The following is a 22,416-nucleotide window of genomic DNA, read 5'->3' as shown; positions in this document are numbered from 1 at the left end:
GCCGATATAAGACATAACAATCTTGAGCCTGGAGGTGGAGGTCCCAGTGGAGAAGGAGGCGGATATGGCAGTGCAAGCGTAAGAGGCGGACATGGCGGTGCAAGCGTAAGAGGCGGACGTGGTGGTGCAGATGGAGGAGGCGGATGTGGAGGTGCAGGTGGAGGAGGTCACCAACCTTATTATTATAATTTTTTTTAACTTTGTTTTAAATTTTTTATTTTTTTTATTTTGCATTTTGTTTTGTGGAGGGCCCAAAACATTGGGAAATAGCAAAGAGAATGCACAAACTGTGCTAGAGTACAATTGCTAGGTGCATCTGGTACACTTCTCTACTTTGCCGATATAAAAAATAACAATCTTGAGCCTGGAGGAGGCGGACATGGCGGTGCAGGCAGAAGAGACAGACGTAGCGGTGCAGGTGGAGGAGGCGCGCATGTCGGTGAAGGCGGACATGGCGCTGCAGGCGGAAGATGTCACCAACCTTATTTTTTTATTTTTGTTTGTGGAGGCCCCAAAACATTAGGAAATAGCAAAAAGAACGCACAAACTGCTCCGGAGTACAACAAGTATTCTTGAAGCAATTCTCTTTTCACATCGTGTTCAATAGAGATGTCGCGAACATAAAATTTTCCGTTCGCGAACGGAGACCGCGAATTTCCGCAAATGTTCGTGAACGGGCGAACCGGGCGAACCACCATAGACTTCAATAGGCAGGCGAATTTTAAAACCCACAGGGACTCTTTCTGGCCACAATAGTGATGGAAAAGTTGTTTCAAGGGGACTAACACCTGGACTGTGGCATGCCGGAGGGGGATCCATGGGGGGGATCCATGGCAAAACTCCCATGGAAAATTACGTAGTTGACGCAGAGTCGGGTTTTAATCCATAAAGGGCATAAATCACCTAACATTCCTAAATTGTTTGGAATAACGTGCTTTAAAACATCAGGTATGATGTTGTATCGATCAGGTAGTGTAAGTGTTACGCCCGCTTCACAGTGACAGACCAAACTATGACAGACCAAACTCCCTGTGTAACGCACCACAAACAACCGCAAACGTCCATTTGCACAACCGCAAACTCCCCATTTGCACAAGGTTGGATACCAAGCTAGCCATGTCCCGTTCCTTGTCCTCACTGATGTCATTGAAGGTCTATTCCTCCACCCAGCCACGTACAACACCAAGGGTCCCTGAAAGGTGACAACAAGCCCCCTGGGACGCCTGCTGTGTTTGGTCTTCCACCTACTCAAAGCCACCTTCCTCCTCTGACTCCTCTTCTTCAGACTCCTCTCTCTGCGTTGCCTATCTCTGCGTTATTATAAGGTGTGTTAAGTAGTACTATTCCTATCAGTTTAATCCCTGTTACGTCCCCTATCAGGGGACGTGTATGGAATAGATTTTAGGAACCGGGAGATGGAAAACGTTGCTTGGTCGGTCCTCCTACTTCCAATTTGGGGCACTGCGCGTGCAATCTACTGTGCCACCAGATAGGAATAGTACTACTTAACACACCACTCCTATCAGTTTAATCCCTGTTACGTCCCCTATCAGGGGACGTGTATATGGAATAGATTTTAGGAACCGGGAGATGGAAAAAGATGCTTGGTCGGTCCTCCTACTTCCAATTTGGGGCACTGCGCGTGCAGGTAGGAGTGGTAAGTTAAGTGGTGTGTTAAGTAGTACTATTCCTATCAGTTTAATCCCTGTTACATCCACTAGTATTATTATTATTATTATTATAAGGTGTGTTAAGTAGTACTATTCCTATCAGTTTAATCGCTGTTACGTCCCCTATCAGGGGACGTGTATGGAATAGATTTTAGACAACCGCAAAGAGTTGTCAATAGTTGACACACTCATGACATAAATTTTATTCCTCGATGCGTCAATCTTGGTGTAGCGATGACTGTGCTCGTGCGCACGTTTGGGAGATTGCAGGCGATGGGGTTTTTTCAAAGCCTATGGTCATGCTGAGGTAGTTCAGTGACCCAGAAAACAATGATTCTGCAGTGTGGGCCCATTGTTGGCCTAGTAGGCTTTAATGATCACCTTAGATGATCACAAAGAAAATGTATGTTTTTTCTATGTAAAATTATCCAGCCGATTGCTTTTGGTCTGTTCACAATGAAGCAACGACCTTATCATCTGGGGTGTGCCAACATTGCCAACACACTCATAGAGGTGGTCGCTTCATTGTGATACGCAAGCCCCTTCACCACAACAAGGTAACGATCACGAAGGGGAATTGACACATGTATGTGCCTTTTTTTTGTTTGGTTTTTGAAGCCACAGTGCAGCACCAGAGGCCAGAAAAATTAGGCATGTACACATGCCTGAAAAATTAGGTATTGTTGCAGCCGCTGCTGTAGCAGCGGCCAGAAAAATTTATGTTTCCCAGGCAGAAAGTGCCCTAAAACATTGCGGCTTGAACCCTAGTTGGTGGCGTATAAGTCACGCAAGTCATCCGGCATTCAGAGATAAAATACAGCAGTGTGTGGACCATTTTTAGCCCAAGGCAGCTCATCTCATCAGGCGTTTTTTAGTCGAATATATCGCCCACTGTCAGTCCCTTCGGGATCCATCCCTCATTCATCTTAATAAAGGTGAGGTCATCTAGACTTTTTTGACCTAGGCGACTTCACTTCCTAGTGACAATACCTCCTGCTGCACTGAAGGTCCTTTCTGACAGGACACTTGAAGCGGGGCAGGCCAGAAGTTCTATTGCAAATTGGGATAGCTCAGGCCACAGGTCAAGCCTGCACACCCAGTAGTCAAGGGGTTCATCGCTCCTCAGAGTGTCAATATCTGCAGTTAAGGCGAGGTAGTCTGCTACCTGTCGGTTGAGTCGTTATCTGAGGGTGGACCCCGAAAGGGCTGTGGCGATGCGTAGGACTCCATCAACAACGCGTCTGTAAAGCGTCCTGTCCTTGCCGGCGTGGTCGTGGGAGGAGGAGGATTACTTTCACCTCTTCCCCTGTTAGATTCCCATTGTGCTGTGACATCACCCTTATACGCTGTGTAAAGCATACTTTTTAATTTATTTTGGAACTGCTGCATCCTTTCCGACTTCCGGTAATTCGGTAACATTTCAGGCACTTTCTGCTTATACCAGGGGTCTAGTAGCGTGGCCACCCAGTACAGGTCGTTCTCCTTCAGCCTTTTTATACGAGGGTCCCTCAACAGGCACGATAGCATGAAAGACCCCATTTGCACAAGGTTGGATGCCGAGCTACTCATGTCCCTGTTCTTCCCCCCAGCCACGTACAACGCCACAGGTACCAGATAGGTGACAACGAGCACCCTGGGATGCCTGCTGTGGTTGATCTTCCTCCTCCTCCTCAAAGCCACATTCCTCTTCTGACTCCTCTTCCTCACACTCCTCTTCCAGCGATGCCGCAGGTCCAGCAAGCGATGCTGATAAGGCTGTTTCTGGTGGTGATGGTGACCACAACTCTTCCTCTTCACGCTCATCTACGGCCTAATCCAGCACTCTTCGCAGGGCACACTCCAGGAAGAAAACAAATGGGATGATGTCGCTGATGGTGCCTTCGGTGCGACTGACTAGGTTTGTCACCTCCTCAAAAGGACGCATGAGCCTACAGGCATTGCGCATGAGCGTCCAGTAACGTGGCAAAAAAATTCCCAGCTCCGCAGAGGCTGTCCTAGCACCCCGGTCATACAAATACTCGTTGATGGCTTTTTCTTGTTGGAGCAGGCGGTCGAACATTAGAAGTGTTGAATTCCAACGTGTCGGGCTGTCGCAAATCAAGCGCCTCACTGGCATGTTGTTTCGCCGCTGGATATCTGAAAAGTGCGCCATGGCCGTCTAGGAACGCCTGAAATGGCCACACACCTTCCTGGCCTGCTTCAGGACGTCCTGTAAGCCTGGGTACTTATGCACAAAGCGTTGTACGATCAGATTATACACATGTGCCATGCACGGCACATGTGTCAACTTGCCCAAATTCAATGCCACCAACAAATTGCTTCCGTTGTCACACACCACTTTGCCGATCTCCAGTTGGTGCGGAGTCAGCCACTGATCCACCTGTGCGTTCAGGGCGGACAGGAGTGCTGGTCCGGTGTGACTCTCTGCTTTCAGGCAAGTCAAACCCAAGACAGCGTGACACTGTCGTATCCGGGATGTGGAATAGCCCCTGGGGAGCTGGGGGGGTGCAGTTGATGTGGAGCAAGACGCAGCAGCAGAAGAGGACTCAGCCGAGGAGGTTATGGAAGAGGATGGAGTAGGAGGAGTATAGGAGGTGGCAGCAGGCCTGCCTGCAAGTCGTGGCGGTGTCACCAACTCCTCTGCAGAGACACGATTTCCATGCTTGGCAGCCGTCAGCAGGTTTACCCAATGTGCAGTGTAGGTGATATACCTGCCCTGACCGTGCTTTGCAGACCAGGTATCACTGGTCAGATGGACCCTTGCCCCAACACTGTGTGCCAGACATGCCATCACTTCCTTTTGCACAATCGAGTACAGGTTGGGGATTGCATTTTGTGCAAAGAAATTTCGGCCGGGTACCTTCCACTGCGGTGTCCCAATAGCTACAAATTTTTGGAAGGCCTCAGACTCCACCAGCTTGTAAGGTAAAAGCTGGCGGGCTAAGAGTCCCGACAAGCCAGCTGTCAGACGCCGGGCAAGGGGGTGACTTTGTGACATTGGCTTCTTATACTCAAACATGTCCTTGACAGACACCTGACTGTGGGCAGATGAGCAGGAACTGCTCAAGGCGAGAGACGGAGTGGCGGATGGTTGAGAGGGGGCAAAGAGGACAGCAGTGGTTGACGTGGCTGAAGATGCTGGACCAGGAGGAGGATGGCGGCTTTGAGTTTGTATGCTGCTTGTACTCATGTGTTGATCCCATAGGCGTTTGTGATTTGAGATCATGTGCCTTCGCAAAGCAGTTGTACCTAGGTGGGTGTTGGACTTCCCACGACTCAGTTTCTTTTGGCACAGGTTGCAAATGGCATCGCTGGTGTCAGAGGCAGACACACAAAAAAAATGCCACACTGCTGATCTCTGCAATGACGTCATTCTGGTGGTGGCAACAGCACGCGTCGATTGGCGTGCTGTCTGGCTGACCCCGGGTGCCGATGCATGCTGTCTGACTGTGCCACTAGCTCCTTGCGACAACCTCCCCCTGCTTCCAACTCGTCTCCTCCTCCTCTTTGTCTCCCCATCTGAAATTTCCCCCTGTTCTTCTCTTCGAGCGGGCACCCACGTGACATCCACGGACACATCGTCATCATCAACCGCTTCACTTGTATCTGACAACTCAGCAAAGGAAGCAGCAGCGGGTACAACATCATCATCATCACACCGTACGTCCATGTGTGTAATGCTGCCTGACTGAGACATATCCCTGTTATCTACATCCTCTGGCAATAATGGTTGCGCATCACTCATTTCTTCCAACTGATGTGTAAATAACTCCTCTGACAGACCAAGTGAAGCGGCTGTGGTGCTAGTGTTGGTGGTGGCGGCAGGCGGGCGAGTGGTAACTTGAGAGGTGCACGAAGCTGAGCTGGAGAAGGATGGTGCGTCAAGGTTCCGAGCGGAAGCTGTAGAAGATCGGGTGCACTGTGTTAGCCAGTCAACTATGTCCTCAGAACTTTTCAAGTTCAGGATACGTGGCCTCTGAACACTGGGCATTATTCTAGGGGTGGCCTGCCTCTGCCTGTTGATTTTTTTAGATTAGTTTAGTTGTACTATGCGTGCAAGCTACTGTGACACCAGATATGAGTTGCGCTGCTGACACTATGCACTTGCAGCAGGGCCTTAAACACACAAACACGTGCAGGCAACTGACTGCTATTTATTCACAGTCAAAATTGTTGTTTTTCTTTAAATGTAATCTACTGTGACACCAGATATGAGTTGCGCTGGTGACACTATGCACTTGCAGCAGGGCACGAAACACACAAACACGTGCAGGCAACTGACTGCTATTTATTCACAGTCAAAATTGTTGTTTTTCTTTAAATGTAATCTACTGTGACACCAGATATGAGTTGCACTGGTGACACTATGCACTTGCAGCAGGGCACGAAACACACACGCGCGTGCAGGCAACTGACTGCTATTTATTCACAGTCAAAATTGTTGTTTTTCTTTAAATGTAATCTACTGTGACACCAGATATGAGTTGCGCTGGTGACACTATGCACTTGCAGCAGGGCACGAAACACACACGCGCGTGCAGGCAACTGACTGCTATTATATTACAGTCAAAAAAGTTTTAGTTTTTTTTAAATGCAAGCTACTGTGACACCAGATATGAGTGGTGGCACTGGGCAAGTGGGCACAGTATATGCTGTGAACCTGACACACACGCTGGCAGGAAACTGCAATTAGATTACACAGGGAAAAAAAAAAAAAAGCAGACTGATGTTCTAGCCCTAAAAAGGGCTTTTTGGGGTGCTGTCCTTACAGCAGAGATCAGATGAGTCTTTCAGGACTGTAGTGGACACTGAATACACTGAATACACTAGCCTAGCTATCGATTTCCCTATTAAATCAGCAGCAGCTACACTGTCACTCCTCTCACTAAGAATGCAGCTTCCGAATGAATCTAAAATGGATGCTGTCAGGAGGTGGGAGGGTCTGGGAGGGGGGTATGATGCTGATTGGCTGAAATGTGTCTGCTGACTGTGAGGTACAGGGTCAAAGTTTACACAATGATGACGAATAGGGGGCGGACCGAACATCGCATATGTTCGCCCGCCGCAGCGAACGCGAACAAGCTATGTTAGCCGGCGAATAGTTCGGGACATCTCTAGTGTTCAGTAATTTTATTTCCTAAATTGTCCACTAAACAGTGTATATAATTGTTTCTTTTTATCTGCGTCGCTACTGGGGCCGCTAACTTTTTACACGGTATATGTGCGTAAATATAATTATCCCTCACATAATTTCTTTCTGTTGTTCTGCTATTAACAGTCGCTCATCCTCCAGTTTTGAAGCTTTTTCTATCCAGACCTCATAGTTACTTTCTGTAGGATTTTTTATATAATTATCCTCATATTTTTCCACCTTTTGTTGCTGTTTAATTATTTTTTCCCTTATCCCTTTCTTGTATATTACCGTGTTCTTTATAAAAATCCTTCTCATATAGGCCTTCGCAGCCTCCCATACTATATTAACTGCTGCTGAATCATCATTCATCTCAAAAAATTCCCCTATCTCACTTGAAACCTTATCGTGTATCCCCATTATACTTATCCACCCTATATTTGTAATAATTGAGTTATGGTCCAAAATCCCACGTTGCCCATATTTAACCCCTTCAATTTCCGATACACCTATATTGTTTGTGAAAACTAAATCTATCCGTGATAAACTCTTATGTGTCTTTGAAAAACATGAATATTTTTTTAGTTTAGGATGTAGTACCCTCCAAATATCTATCCAACCCATTTCTTCCGTGATATTTTTTAATTTAGAGCCCATGCATGCATTTTGAATCTTACCAACCCTGCATCTATCTATTTTACTATCCATAATATTATTAAAATCCCCCATAACTAGTAGTGTTTTTTCTCCTACCTTAAGCACAAAGTCATACATTTTTAAGAGGATTTCAATTTTGAAGGGTGGTGGTATATATACAGTACAGACCAAAAGTTTGGACACACCTTCTCATTCAAAGAGTTTTCTTTATTTTCATGACTATGAAAATTGTAGATTCACACTGAAGGCATGAAAACTATGAATTAACACATGTGGAATTATATACATAACAAACAAGTGTGAAACAACTGAAAATATGTCATATTCTAGGTTCTTCAAAGTAGCCACCTTTTGCTTTGATTACTGCTTTGCACACTCTTGGCATTCTCTTAATGAGCTTCAAGAGGTAGTCCCCTGAAATGGTTTTCACTTCACAGGTGTGCCCTGTCAGGTTTAATAAGTAGGATTTCTTGCCTTATAAATGGGGTTGGGACCATCAGTTGCGTTGAGGAGAAGTCAGGTGGATACACAGCTGATAGTCCTACTGAATAGACTGTTAGAATTTGTATTATGGCAAGAAAAAAGCAGCTAAGTAAAGAAAAACGAGTGGCCATCATTACTTTAAGAAATGAAGGTCAGTCAGTCAGCCGAAAAATTGGGAAAACTTTGAAAGTAAGGGCTATTTGACCATGAAGGAGAGTGATGGGGTGCTGCGCCAGATGGCCTGGCCTCCACAGTCACCGGACCTGAACCCAATCGAGATGGTTTGGGGTGAGCTGGACCGCAGAGTAAAGGCAAAAAGGCCAACAAGTGCTAAGCATCTCTGGGAACTCCTTCAAGACTGTTGGAAGACCATTTCAGGGGACTACCTCTTGAAGCTCATCAAGAGAATGCCAAGAGTGTGCAAAGCAGTAATCAAAGCAAAAGGTGGCTACTTTGAAGAACCTAGAATATGACATATTTTCAGTTGTTTCACACTTGTTTGTTATGTATATAATTTCACATGTGTTAATTCATAGTTTTTATGCCTTCATAGTCATAGAAAATAAAGAAAACTCTTTGAATGAGAAGGTGTGTCCAAACTTTTGGTCTGTACTGTACATTAGCTATGATCCACGGTCTTCCTTCCAGTAAGCAATCAATCAAAATGTATTGGCCCTCCTGATCTTGAACTACTTCCCTTATTTTAATATCAATGTCCCAATGTATCAAAACACTCACCCCTCTTGCATATGATGAGTACACTGAATGAAAGGAGTGCTGTAACCATGGTCTACACAGCCCCTGTAACGTTTCGCTGGTCAAATGCGTCTCTTGTAGGCAAATTATAGCGGGTAAAAATCTATGTATTGCATCAAAAAACGCTGCCCTCTTTGCTTCCCTATTCAACCCCCTAATATTCCAAGAAATTATTCTCATAAAGACCTATATATTTGCCCATCCGGTCTTCTAGCCTAGCTAGATACCCCGGGGAAGGGGGGAGGAGAGAAGGCAGGGAAAAAGAGAAAAAAAAAAAAACTTAACCCAGCACAACAAATACCCTTCCCCATTCCCTCCTGAATGAGCCAGGCTGATTCCTCTCCAGGTTCTCTCTCTTGGCATTACCCCCTGCCCGCCGACCTCCAGCCCTGTTGCCCCTTAACTCCTTATATTTTCTTTTATCCAGCTTTGGACCGCCTCTGCTTTATCAAAAACCCAGTTTTTATTTTCCCACTCCTAAGTTTCACCTTCTGGGGCACTTTAGGAAGGTATTATAACTATAGGGAAAACCACAGGAGGGCCTTATAACTACTTGGGCACTATAGGAGGATATTATACCTATGGGGCAGAACAGAGAGACTTATTACTACTGGGGCACTACAGGAGGATATTATATCTATTTGGGGCACCACAGGAGGGCCTTATTACTACCGGAACACTACAGGAGGGTATTATACCTATTGGCACCACAGGAGGGACTTATTACTACTAAGGCACTACAGGAGGGCATTATACCTTCTGGGGCACTACAGGAGGGCACTATACCTATACGGGGCACCACAGAAAAGCCTTATTACTACTGGGGCACTACAGGAGGATATTATACCTATTGGGGGCACCACAGGAAATCCTTATTACTACTGGGGCACTACAGGAGATATTATACCTATTTGGGGCACCACAGGAGGGCCTTATTACTACCGGAACACTAGAGGAAAGCATTATACCTATTGGGGGCACCACAGGAGGGCCTTATTACTACTGGTGCATTACAGAAGGATATTATACCTATTGGGGGCACCACAGGAGGGAATTATTAGTACTGGGGCACTGCAGGAGGGCATTATTCCTATAGAGGCACCACAGGAGGACCTTCTTACTGCTAGGTCAGTACAGGAGTGTATTATTGGCGGCACCACAGGAGGGCATTAAACTACTGGGGCACTACGGGGAGCACTATAACTACAGGGGCACTATAGGGGGCATTAGACAGTAACCACTGGGGGTCTTATAGGGGACATTATATGTTCTGCCCAGTAGACATGCCTAGACATGCAATCTTATGTAGAGGCAGCCATTTTACCATGTGCTTCAGTGTTAATGTAATGTTATAGTACATGCTACGCTATGCTTAATACTTATACATGTTATTTGTATTCTTGTAGTTCTCATGTGCATCGTGCAGAGATGCCCTCCTGTGGTGCCCCCAACATTATAGCTACTAGGGACACTATAATGGTGGATAAGTACTACAGGAGGGGCGTATTAATATTATAGAGAGCCTTATTACTGCTGCGTGCACAAAGGTGGCCATTATTATTGGGCACAATATAAAGGGCACTATCACTAACAGGGGCACTCTTGGGGAGTAGTATCATTATTGGGGGCATTGTAGGGGTCAGTATTACTAAGAAGGGCACTCTGGGAGGGAATTATTGCTATAAGTAGGACTTTTATATTACTATAGGTGGACTAATCTGTATAGCAGTATACTTTCTGTGGTATAGTATTTAAGGGCATTGCGGTGCGCAGTAGGCACAGTATTCTGGGCAGCACCAGGATAATACTGTTGGAGTAGCAGGGTGGGGAGGATGATGATATTAGAAAAGTGAGGAACGTAAGATGAATGTTTGGTAAACTCTGCAGAGACTAGATGCGGTTGAAAGTAGTTGTCTGGCCTGAATGGAGAAGATTGGGAAAAAAAACGTCTACATCAGAGGAGACATCACCTGGGAGGTACTGAATGTGAGAGGTATATAGTGCTGTATGTTTGTTAGTGTCCATGCAGCAAGTAAAATATGTCTTAAGTCCTAGGGCGAGCTTGTGTGTGTGTGCAGGGCCGCTGATAGGCCAGTACAGCTGGCCCAGTTGTACCGGGCCCGGCTGGCAGGGGGGCCCGGGCTGCCGACTCCCGAGCCATTTTAATTTTTTTGCTGTCAGTGGGCTGGCTCCAGTAACAGCAGGCAGTGTGGGGGCGGCGCTCACTCACTGACGTCACACGCCTGCTCCTCCCACTAGGCGGCGCACGCGCGTGACGTCAGTGAGTGAGCGCTGCCGCCCGCACTTGTTACTGGAGGCTGGAGGGTGGAGGGAGGAGGCAGGAGCTGAATGTAAGGTAGTATTTTAGTAAAGAGATGAGCGCTGTGCCTGTGCTAAAATTAAAGTTACTGTCTGCAGCCTGCACGGCTGCACCGATTTATTAATGTATACTACTGTGAGTGGCGGGGGGGAATCTATATGGATGACGTCATGACGGCACTGTTATAGGGAGGGCGGGGGATCCGTGGATGGCACTGTTATGGGGGGGGGGGGGTCTGTCATGTGGATGACACTTATGGGGGGGGCCGGGGGGTCTGTGGATGACACTTATGGGGGGGATCTGTGGATGGCACCATTATGGAGGGGGATCTGTGGATGACACTGTTATGGGGGGGATCTGTGGATGACACTGTTATGGGGGGATCTGTGGATGACTGTTATGGGGGGGATCTGTGGATGGCACTGTTATGGAGGGTATCTGTGAATGGCACTGTTATGGAGGGGTATCTGTGGATGACACATAGCATAAGATGCTATATACGGTATGTGTCATCCACAGATCCCCCTCTATAACAGTGCCATCCACAGATCCCCCCATAACAGTGCCATCCACAGATCCCCCCATAACAGTGCCATCCACAGATCCTCTCCATAACAGTGCCATCCACAGATCCCCTCCATAACAGTGCCATCCACAGATCCCCTCCATAACAGTGCCATCCACAGATCCCCTCCATAACAGTGCCATCCACAGATCCCCTCCATAACAGTGCCATCCACAGATCCCCTCCATAACAGTGCCATCCACAGATCCCCTCCATAAAAGTGCCATTCACAGATCCCCTCCATAACAGTGCCATTCACAGATCCCCTCCATAACAGCGCCATTCACAGACGACCCCCCAGCGCCATAAATATCACTTGTAGACAAATCTGCATGTTGTTTCAAGGCGGCGTCTGGGGAGGGGCCAAGGGCAGGGCCAGGGGTGTGGCTGAAGGAGGGATCAGGGGGTGGAGCTGAAGGGGGCCCCGTCATGTATGCTGTACGGGGCCCCATGATTTCTATCAGCGGCCCTGTGTGTGTGTGTTTAGGGCAGATACTTTGAGAATATGGCACATATGTATTGGGGCTTGGGCCTTGGATCTTTTGAGACCCTAGCAACGCCCCTGCTTCAGTGTATGAACTTAATAAATAGTCTCATGAATGTATTCTTATAAGTGGAGATCACATGTTAAAGGGAATCCGTCAGCTCTTTCAAGTACATCTAACAAATGGCAATGCATTTTAGGTCAATTCAACATCATCATAACTATATGATGTTAAATCTGCCAGTCAACTGCTCTGCACATGCATGAGATTTTGGTGAGGAGCAGGATGGGCAGGCAGGAGGAATTTTGGCTACCTTCTGACGTCACAGGGGAGGGGGCAGTCATGAAAGACAAGGGCCGACACTAGGAACTTGCAGAGGTGGACCTGGGCTCTTCATGGAGTCAGGCTTGGGCTCCAGGAACCTTTAATTATGCCCCACCGGGCACTTGAAAGGTTAATTAGCATATCACACAAACTTCATTTTATGATGATCAGAAACTGGAATAGCCATAACAAAGGTATAGTTATGATGATGTTAAACTGACATAACATGCATTGCCATTAGTTAGATATTAATTGAAAGAGCTGACAGATTCCCTTTAAGTCTGTGCACTTGAGGTAGCAAGGAAATGTATGTTACTGCTCAGATGCTGCAGTCGCTATTGACCATGGCATCTGAGGGGGTTTTGGGTAGGGATCGACCGATATAGATTTTTTAGGGCCGATACCGATAATTTGTGAACTTTCAGGCCGATAGCCGATAATTTATACCGATATTCTGGGTATTTTTATTTTTGAGAAAAAAATAATTTTCCTACACAAATCTGCTGAAAATTAATATGTTTATTGTTAACGTGTATTTTTTATTTTTTTGGTAAATTTTGTTTTTTTTTGTTGTTTTTTTTTACTAACTTTTAGCCCCCTTAGGGACTAGAACCCTTGTCCTATTCACCCTGATAGATCCCTATCAGGGTGAATAGGAGCTCACACTGTCCCTGCTTCTCTGTGCTCTGTGCACACAGCAGCATGGAGCTGAACATGGCAGCAAGGGCTTCAATAGCGTCCTGGCTGCCATGGTAACCGATCGGAGCCCCAGGATTACACTGCTGGGGCTCCGATCGGAGGAGCAGGGGAGAGGGGATCCTGTGGCCACTGCCACCAATGATTAATACTGGGGGGGGGCGCACTGCGCCACCAATGTTTTTACTATTGGGATTGGGATGGGGGTGGGGGGCGCACTGCGCCACCAATGATTAATACTGGGGGGCTTGGGTGGGGGCGCACTGCGCCACCAATGTTTTTACTATTGGGATGGGGATGGGGATGGGGGGCGCACTGCGCCACCAATGAAGATAAGTCTCTCAATCATTCATATACAGGAGGCGGGAGCTGGCTGCAGAATCACATAGCCAGCTCCCGACCTCTATGAGCGGTAGCTGCAATCCACGGCACCTAAGGGGTTAACTACCGCAGATCACAGCTACAGCTCATAGAGGTCGGGAGCCGGCTATGTGATTCTACAGCCAGCTCCCGCCTCCTGTATATGAATTAATGAAAGACTTATCTTCATTGGTGGAGCGGTGGCCACAGCCCCTCCCCTCCTCTTATCTTCTCTCCTCTCATTGGCGGCAGCAGCAGCACAGGGGGAGGGAGACACTGCTTCCTTCTCCCCTGTGCTGCGGAGGGAACACAGAGAGCGCTGAGAGCAGCGCGTTCTGTGTTCCCAATACGTTATCGGAATATCGGCAAAATAGATGCCGATACCGATAACGGTCAAAATCCTCAATATCGGCCGATAATATCGGTAAAACCGATAATCGGTCGATCCCTAGTTTTGGGTTTTTCCGTGATCAGAGTTATCTCTGATCACACACACTACCTTTGGGATTTAGCTGTATGGTAGAAGTTGCCAATAAATTAATTTCTTAAAAGATGTTGTCTCACTTCAGCAAATGGCACCTATGATATGGACAAAGTTAACGTCTTAGTGACCAGCCTGTTTTGGGCCTTACTGACCAAGTGTTTTCTTCCTTTTTTCATCATCGCCTTCCAAGAACTACATTTTTATTTTTCCGTCTATGTAGCTGTATGAGGTTTTTTTTTTAAGGGACAAGTTGTAGTTTTTAATGGTGTCCTTTTGGGGAACACAAAACTTTCTGATTAACTTTTATTAACTTTTTCTGGGAAGGAGATGGGGAAAAAACAGCAATACTGACACTGAGTTTTTATAATTTTTACAATGTACATTTTTCAGTATAAATAGCATAATATCTTTTTTCTCTGTGTCAATGATACCAAATACATATATATATATATATATATATTTTTTTTTTTACATATTACTAATTTTGTGCAATAAAACCCCCTTTTTTTTTAAAGGAAGAAAATCTTTTTGCATCACCGCTTCCCAAGACCAATACATTTTTTTACTATTCTTTCTATGGAGTTGTGTAGGGCTTGATTTTTGCAGGACGACTTGTAGTTTTCAGTTGTGTCATTTTTGGATAATTATGCTTTTTTATCACTTGGTGGCGACTAAGAATAAATGAGCAATTCTGCCATTTTTTTACGGTGTTCACTATAGGGGATAATTTACATGATATTTGTGTAGTGCGGGTCGTTACGGATGCAGCGATACCAAACATGTTTTTATCAAACAGATTTTATTTTTGCATTTTTTCATTGAAAAGTGTATTCTCAATTGATAAAAGAGCATATTTTTTAAATTGAATTTTTGTAAAATTTTTAAAATACATTTTTTTAATAAATGTTTGATTTATTTTTTTCACTTTATTTTTTTACGACTCAATAGTCCCAGGGGGACAGGCAATATTTTGATTTCTTTTAAAATACAATGCACTATCCCTATGCTATACTGACATTGTCAAAAGAAGCACAGCTGTAAAACACTCAAAGCAAGCTTGGGGCCTATACCAGGTCCCAGCCAGCATTTTTCACACATCGGCACCCCACAATTGCACTTGCGGAGTGCCGATGGGAGACAGAGGAAGTCCGTTTTCCCTGTCACCATTTACATGGGGCGGGCGCCAATGCCTGCGGTATGAAAGGGTTTAAACAGCCTGGATTGGTACTCCTGCCAGTCCGGGCTGTTAGAGCAGGAGCGTGGCTCTCATGTGAGAGCCGAGCACCCGCTCTTCGCTGCACAGGAGACTCGTGCAGCTCTTAGGCAGGAACCCTGTGAAAAGGCATTGGTACAATCCACCAGCAGTGACTGTGCTTGGACTCTCTGGTGGTCAGGACTGTGGAAGCGCAGCACCTACATCCCCGCCATCCCTGCCATCTTGTATCTGCTCTGCATTGGTGGCTGTAACCCCTGGAAAAGATCATGTATAATGTGATGGAAAAATGAATCAAGCCAGCAAAGGAAGCAATATGGCCGATCACAATACATTAAGAAGTGCCCTGTATTAACTTTATCTACATGATAAATGCCATTTGCTAAAGTGAGACAACCCCTTTAACGATCACATTATTAATCATTATATATTTTTAGCCAATTGTCAATTAATTGCATTACATCAACATTGTAATTCAATCCTCTTTTTTTCAGATTATATATGTGTGTCGAAACCCAAAAGATGTCCTGGTGTCCTACTATCACTTCTTCAAAATGAATCCAAGATTAAAATATGAAATAAACTGGGAAACATTCTTCAACCTCTTCATATCAGGGAGAGGTAATATAGCAGCGAATACAACTATTTTATCATCTGATTATAAGTAACTAATTATATTTTTCTCAGATTTTAAAGTGGGTCTATATGCAAACTGAACACATATAGCTAATTTATTCTAAAAATAAACTTTAGATTCATTTTACATCTGACTTCCATTTATATACAAAGCCGTGACGCTCTGCTGTATCCATTGTATGACACATGCCAGCAGCACCTGAGGGACATCATTAACTTATGATGGGGTCCGTCAGTATTTCATCGATAAGAATGGTGCTGCATTGACTTCTTTTTCTTGCCTCAAATCTAAAAAAATTTACAATGGGAGCTTCTGACACACATGAAAAGAGCCTTAATATGTTTCATCTAAAACAAAAACCATGGGCAGCTGAATACATTTAATAAAGGCTCATGCACACGAACTTGCAATCTGCAATGCGCGGCCACCGTCCGTAGGGCTGCCGTATGCGGACGCAGGACCCATTCACTTGAATGGGCTCTGCGATTCGTTTAGGTGGTCCGGACCACAAAAAATGGTGCATGCACTACTTTTTTGAGGTGCGAAGGCAACAACAAAAAAACACTTCCATGCCTCTGTTCCACAGTGCACCTTCCGGATGCGGTGCATAAACCGCCGATGCCAATATATTGCAGACCCGCTGTTTGCTAGCCTTAATACGGGCACTGGACAACAACGGTCGTGTGCATGAGCCCTTCGACAGTTGTCTCTGGAATTTTTCATGTTCCACAAAGTTTTATGGTCATAAAAACTAAAGGACTATTTAGATGGGGTAATCATCAATAAGGAACTTCCAAATCAGTGTTTCAGCCCTACAGTATTGTTACAATTACAGTGACCATAATCTTCAAATCCCTGCCTTTTTCAGCCATATAACTAGGGATGAGTGAATCGACTTCGGATTAAACATCCGAAGTCGATTCGCATAAAATTTTGTTCTAATACTGTACGGAGCAGGAGCTCCGTACAGTATTAGAATGCATTGGCTCCAATGAGCCAAAGTTATTGCTTCGCAAAGTCTCGCAAGACTTCGCGCAATAACTTCATAAATTAATATGTAATGTAGAAAAACATTTCCTGAACTCAGGTTAGGTTCCAAGTGGTGTTTCATCCGAAGTCGATTCGCTCATCCCTACATATAACATTACAATTGTAATACAGGAATGAATAATGTTACCACATTGTTATTGCTAATGTGACTCTGAGAACAAATCAAAAAGGTTTACTGCCTCCAATTAAGTCCCAGAATGGCAACATGACCAGTCATTGATTTCTCTTAGTTAATCCTTAGCAACAAACTGTTACTGTATCAGTAATAGCACAAAGTGGTGGCTTGTAGTTTGTTGCTTATCACCCAAAACTGCACTTTGAAAAGAAAGACAAAACGTATCAGTGCGCTGATTATTAGCATGATAACTTTATTCTCTGGTCAGTATGATTACAGCTATTGCACCAGTTGCACCCGTTTTTATACCATTGACGGTGCTGCCACTACACTTTTTTGTTTTCCTGTATATATATATATATATATATATGTATATATATATATATATATATATATATATGAATTTCTGTCTCTTCCTTATGCACAGCAAAACGACTGGACAGATCTTTACCAAATTTGGTACATAGGTACATCAAGCCGGAAGGTTTTAGACCAGGTCTCAGCTCTCTAGGATGTACTGTTCCTGAAATATTCCCAAAAAATGCAAATATGGCACATAAAATGCATTAGCCAATAGAAGTCCACAGGTCTTTCACTCATATCCCAACTGCCATACACACGGTCACATGACCCTTATCAGCCAATAGAAGCTTGCAGGTCCTTCAGTCTCGAAATATAGTCTTACATCAGGTTTCCACAACAACCCAGACATTTTTCTTCACTGCTGTAGGTCACCTTTAAAGGGGCTGGGCACTGTGGATGACACTGCTAGGCTAAAAGCACACTATCAGGATTGCATGCAGATTTTCTGCGCAGATTTGCATGCGGAAAATCCGCACCATAGTTCATGTACATTGTATTCTATGAGAATTTGAAATTTTCATGCACACGTTGTGGATTTTGACCTACGGTGCGGATTTTAAAATCTGCAGCATGTCAATTTTTTTTTTTATTTTTTTTTTTATTTTTTATTTTTTCCCTGTGCGGATTTCCTCCATTCACTTCAATGGGGAGAGTAAAATCTGCATGTGGAAAATCCGCACCAGATCTGCATGCAAATCCGCATGCAAAATCAATTGATGCGGATTGACCGCACGGATTTCCCTGGAAACCTCTGCAGATTTCAGTGAGGATAGTCCTCACATAAATCCTGAATATGTGCAAATTTTGGATGTGGATTTTTCTGTCCTCATTGAAGTGAATGGAGAAAATGCGGACAGGAAAAAAAAAAAATTGACATGCTGAGAATTTTTAAATCCACACCGTAGGTCAAAATCTGCACGGAAAAAATCTGCAGCGTGTACATGAGAATTTCAAATTCTCACAGAATACAATGTACATGACCTACGCTGCAGATTTTCCGCACGCAAATCTGCGCTGAAAATCCTCACGCAATCCTCATCGTGTGCATTTAGCCTTAAAGGAGCAGAGTGCTGTGGAGGTTACAGTTAAGATGCCAGGCTGCTGTGAAGGTCATCATTCAGGGGACAGTCTGCTATGGAGGTCAGTGTTAAGGAGCGGAGTGCTGAAGAGGTCACTGTTAAGGGTGTGGGGTATTGTGGAGGTTAACGTTAAGAGGGTAGGGCAATGTGGAGGTCACTGTTAAGGGGGAGGGCCGCTGTGGAGGTTACTGGTAAAGGGGTAAGCACTATGGAGGTTACTGTTAAGAGGACAGGGGACTGTGAAGGTCACTATTAAAGAGGCAGCTGCTATGGAGGTCACTGTTAAGAAAGCAGGGTACTGTGGAGGTCACTGTTAAGGGAGCAGAGTACTGTGGAAGTCACTGTTAAAGGGGAGGGCACTGTGGAGGTCTCTATGAAGGGGGCAGGGAACGGTGGAGGTCACTGTTAAGGGGACGGGTGCTGTGGAGGTCCCCATAAAAGGGGCGGGGCAGTGTGAGGGGGTCACTGTTAAGGGGGCGGGCAGCTGATGAGGTCACAGTTAAGGGGATGGCATGCTGTGGAGGTCAATGCTAAGGAGGAGGCGCCCTGTGGAGGTCACTGTTAAGAGGTAGATCGCTGTGGAGGGTCACTGTTTAGGGGGTGGGCCGCTGTGGAGGTCTTTGTTAGGGGAGCGAGTTGGGTGCTGTGAAGGTCAAATTTTAAGGGAATGGGGCACTGTGGGGGGGCTCAGTGTTAAGAGGTGGGGTGCTGTGGAGGTCACTCTTAAGGGGCGGATTGCTATATAGGTCACTGTTATGGGGGATACTGTCAACATTAAATGAAACAGTGAAAATATACCTGTGTGAAGGCGGGACATTAGTGTTGATCGAGCACCAAAGTGCTAAGGTGTTCAGGTGCTCTGGTCGAACATCTCAGGTTGCTAGGATGCTCTACCGAGCACCCGAGCACAATGGAAGTCAATGGGAGAACCCGAGCATTAAACCAGGCACCCCCTGCTCTGAAGAGAGGAGGGTGTCTGGTTCAGTGGCGTACCTACCATATAGGCAGACCACGCAGCTGCTATGGGGCCCGTGAGGAAGGGGTGCCCGCAATGGAAGAGAACCCCACCCCCTAATTGCTCCCATCTATCTTCCTAAAGCTAAAGGGCCTTTGATGATGTCATCACAGGTCCTGTAAGGGAACAACACAGTGTAAAGTGTAGTTCCCAGGTTAGAACAGTGCATCTGTAAGGACCTGTGATGACATCATCTTCAACATCACAGGTCCTGCAGGATCTAACAAAGGAACTGCACCAAAAATGGTGTAGTTCCCAGGTATAAAAAAGGTACATCTGCCAGGACCTGTGATATCATCACAGGTCCTTCAACCCCTAATAGCAAGTATTAGAAGTTCACAATCGGCTCTGCATTTTTATCCATACAGATTGAAATGGAGTGGTAAGAGGAGGTCCTCCACTTTTCTCTTCCTCCCTCCCCCACCCATGCCCTGTTTTTACTCATTGCTCACTCAAATAATAATTCAGACAGTTACAGTGACCACCACTACCTCATGTACACACACAGTGACCATAATGCATAATTGACCACATATATCTGTACACACCACATTGATTATACCTATTATAGCTCTTAATGTGTATATATATATATATATATATATATACACACTCACCTAAAGAATTATTAGGAACACCATACTAATTCAGAACTGCCTTAATTCTACGTGGCATTGATTCAACAAGGTGCTGATAGCATTCTTTAGAAATGTTGGCCCATATTGATAGGATAGCATCTTGCAGTTGATGGAGATTTGAGGGATGCACATCCAGGGCACGAAGCTCCCGTTCCACCACATCCCAAAGATGCTCTATTGGGTCGAGATCTGGTGACTGTGGGGGCCATTTTAGTACAGTGAACTCATTGTCATGTTCAAGAAACCAATTTGAAATGATTCGAGCTTTGTGACATGGTGCATTATCCTGCTGGAAGTAGCCATCAGAGGATGGATACATGTTCTCATTCCGTTTACGCCAAATTTGGACTCTACCATTTGAATGTCTCAACAGAAATCGAGACTCATCAGACCAGGCAACATTTTTCCAGTCTTCAACAGTCCAATTTTGGTGAGCTCGTGCAAATTGTAGCCTCTTTTTCCTATTTGTGGTGGAGATGAGTGGTACCCGGTGGGGTCTTCTGCTGTTGTAGCCCATCCGCCTCAAGGCTATGCGTGTTGTGGCTTCACAAATGCTTTGCTGCATACCTCGGTTGTAACGAGTGGTTATTTCAGTCAACGTTGCTCTTCTATCAGCTTGAATCAGTCGGCCCATTCTCCTCTGACCTCTAGCATCCACAAGGCATTTTTGCCCACAGGACTGCCGCATACTGGATGTTTTTCCCTTTTCACACCATTCTTTGTAAACCCTAGAAATGGTTGTGCGTGAAAATCCCAGTAACTGAGCAGATTGTGAAATACTCAGACCGGCCCGTCTGGCACCAACAACCATGCCACGCTCAAAATTGCTTAAATCACCTTTCTTTCCCATTCTGACATTCAGTTTGGTGTTCAGGAGATTGTCTTGACCAGGACCACACCCCTAAATGCATTGAAGCAACTGCCATGTGATTGGTTGACTAGATAATTGCATTAATGAGAAATAGAACAGGTGTTCCTAATAATTCTTTAGGTGAGTGTATATATATATATATATATATATATATAAAAAATATATATATATATATATATATATATATATATACACACACACACTCACCTAAAGAATTATTAGGAACACCTGTTTTATTTCTCATTAATACAATTATCTAGTCAACCAATCACATGGCAGTTGCTTCAATGCATTTAGGGGGGTGGTCCTGGTCAAGACAATCTCCTGAACTCTAAACTGAATGTCAGAATGGGAAAGAAAGGTGATTTAAGCCATTTTGAGCGTAGCATGGTTGTTGGTGCCAGACGGGCCGGTCTGAGTATTTCACAATCTGCTCAGTTACTGGGATTTTCACACACAACCATTTCTAGGGTTTACAAAGAATGGTGTGAAAAGGGAAAAACATCCAGTATGCGGCAGTCCTGTGGGCAAAAATGCCTTGTGTATGCTAGAGGTCAGAGGAGAATGGGCTGACTGATTCAAGCTGATAGAAGAGCAACGTTGACTGAAATAACCACTCGTTACAACCGAGGTATGCAGCAAAGCATTTGTGAAGCTACAACACGCACAACCTTGAGGCGGATGGGCTACAACAGCAGAAGACCCCACCGGGTACCACTCATCTCCACTACAAATAGGAAAAAGAGGCTATAATTTGCACAAGCTCACCAAAATTGGACTGTTGAAGACTGGAAAAATGTTGCCTGGTCTGATGAGTCTCAATTTCTGTTGAGACATTCAAATGGTAGAGTCCGAATTTGGCGTAAACAGAATGAGAACATGTATCCATCATGTCTTGTTACCACTGTGCAGGCTGGTGGTGTAATGGTGTGGGGGATGTTTTCTGGGCACACTTTAGGTCCCTTAGTGCCAATTGGGCATCGTTTAAATGCCACGGGCTACCTGAGCATTGTTTCTGACCATGTCAATCCCTTCATGACCACCATGTTCCCATTCTCTGATGGCTACTTCCAGCAGGATAATGCACCATGTCACAAAGCTCGAATCATTTTAAATTGGTTTCTTGAACATGACAATGAGTTTACTGTACTAAAATGGCTCCCACAGTCACCAGATCTCAACCCAATAGAGCATCTTTGGGATGTGGTGGAACGGGAGCTTCGTGCCCTGGATGTGCATCCCTCAAATCTCCATCAACTGCAAGATGCTATCCTATCAATATGGGCCAACATTTCTAAAGAATGCTATCAGCACCTTGTTGAATCAATGCCACATAGAATTAAGGCAGTTCTGAAGGCAAAAGGGGGTCCAACACCGTATTAGTATGGTGTTCCTAATAATTCTTTAGGTGAGTGTATACAGTATACTCACCTAAAGAATTATTAGGAACACCATACTAATACGGTGTTCGACCCCCTTTTGCCTTCAGAACTGCCTTAATTCT

General features: G+C 45.1%; 1 protein-coding gene across 3 annotated transcripts in view; it reads left to right on the top strand.

Moving 5' to 3' along the window:
• LOC120998280 (amine sulfotransferase-like) overlaps positions 1–22,416 on the top strand; it is an 81,008-nt gene that overhangs the window by 42,596 nt on the left and 15,996 nt on the right. For all 3 annotated transcript variants that reach the window (XM_040428906.1, XM_040428904.1, XM_040428905.1), the window contains one exon: positions 15,639–15,765. In XM_040428906.1, the coding sequence (XP_040284840.1) occupies positions 15,639–15,765 (127 nt within the window). The remainder of the gene's footprint in view (positions 1–15,638; positions 15,766–22,416) is intronic.

The sequence above is a fragment of the Bufo bufo genome, chromosome 4, assembly GCF_905171765.1.
Source record: "Bufo bufo chromosome 4, aBufBuf1.1, whole genome shotgun sequence".
Lineage (NCBI taxonomy): Eukaryota > Metazoa > Chordata > Amphibia > Anura > Bufonidae > Bufo > Bufo bufo.
This window is presented reverse-complemented; position numbering and strand designations above follow the sequence as displayed.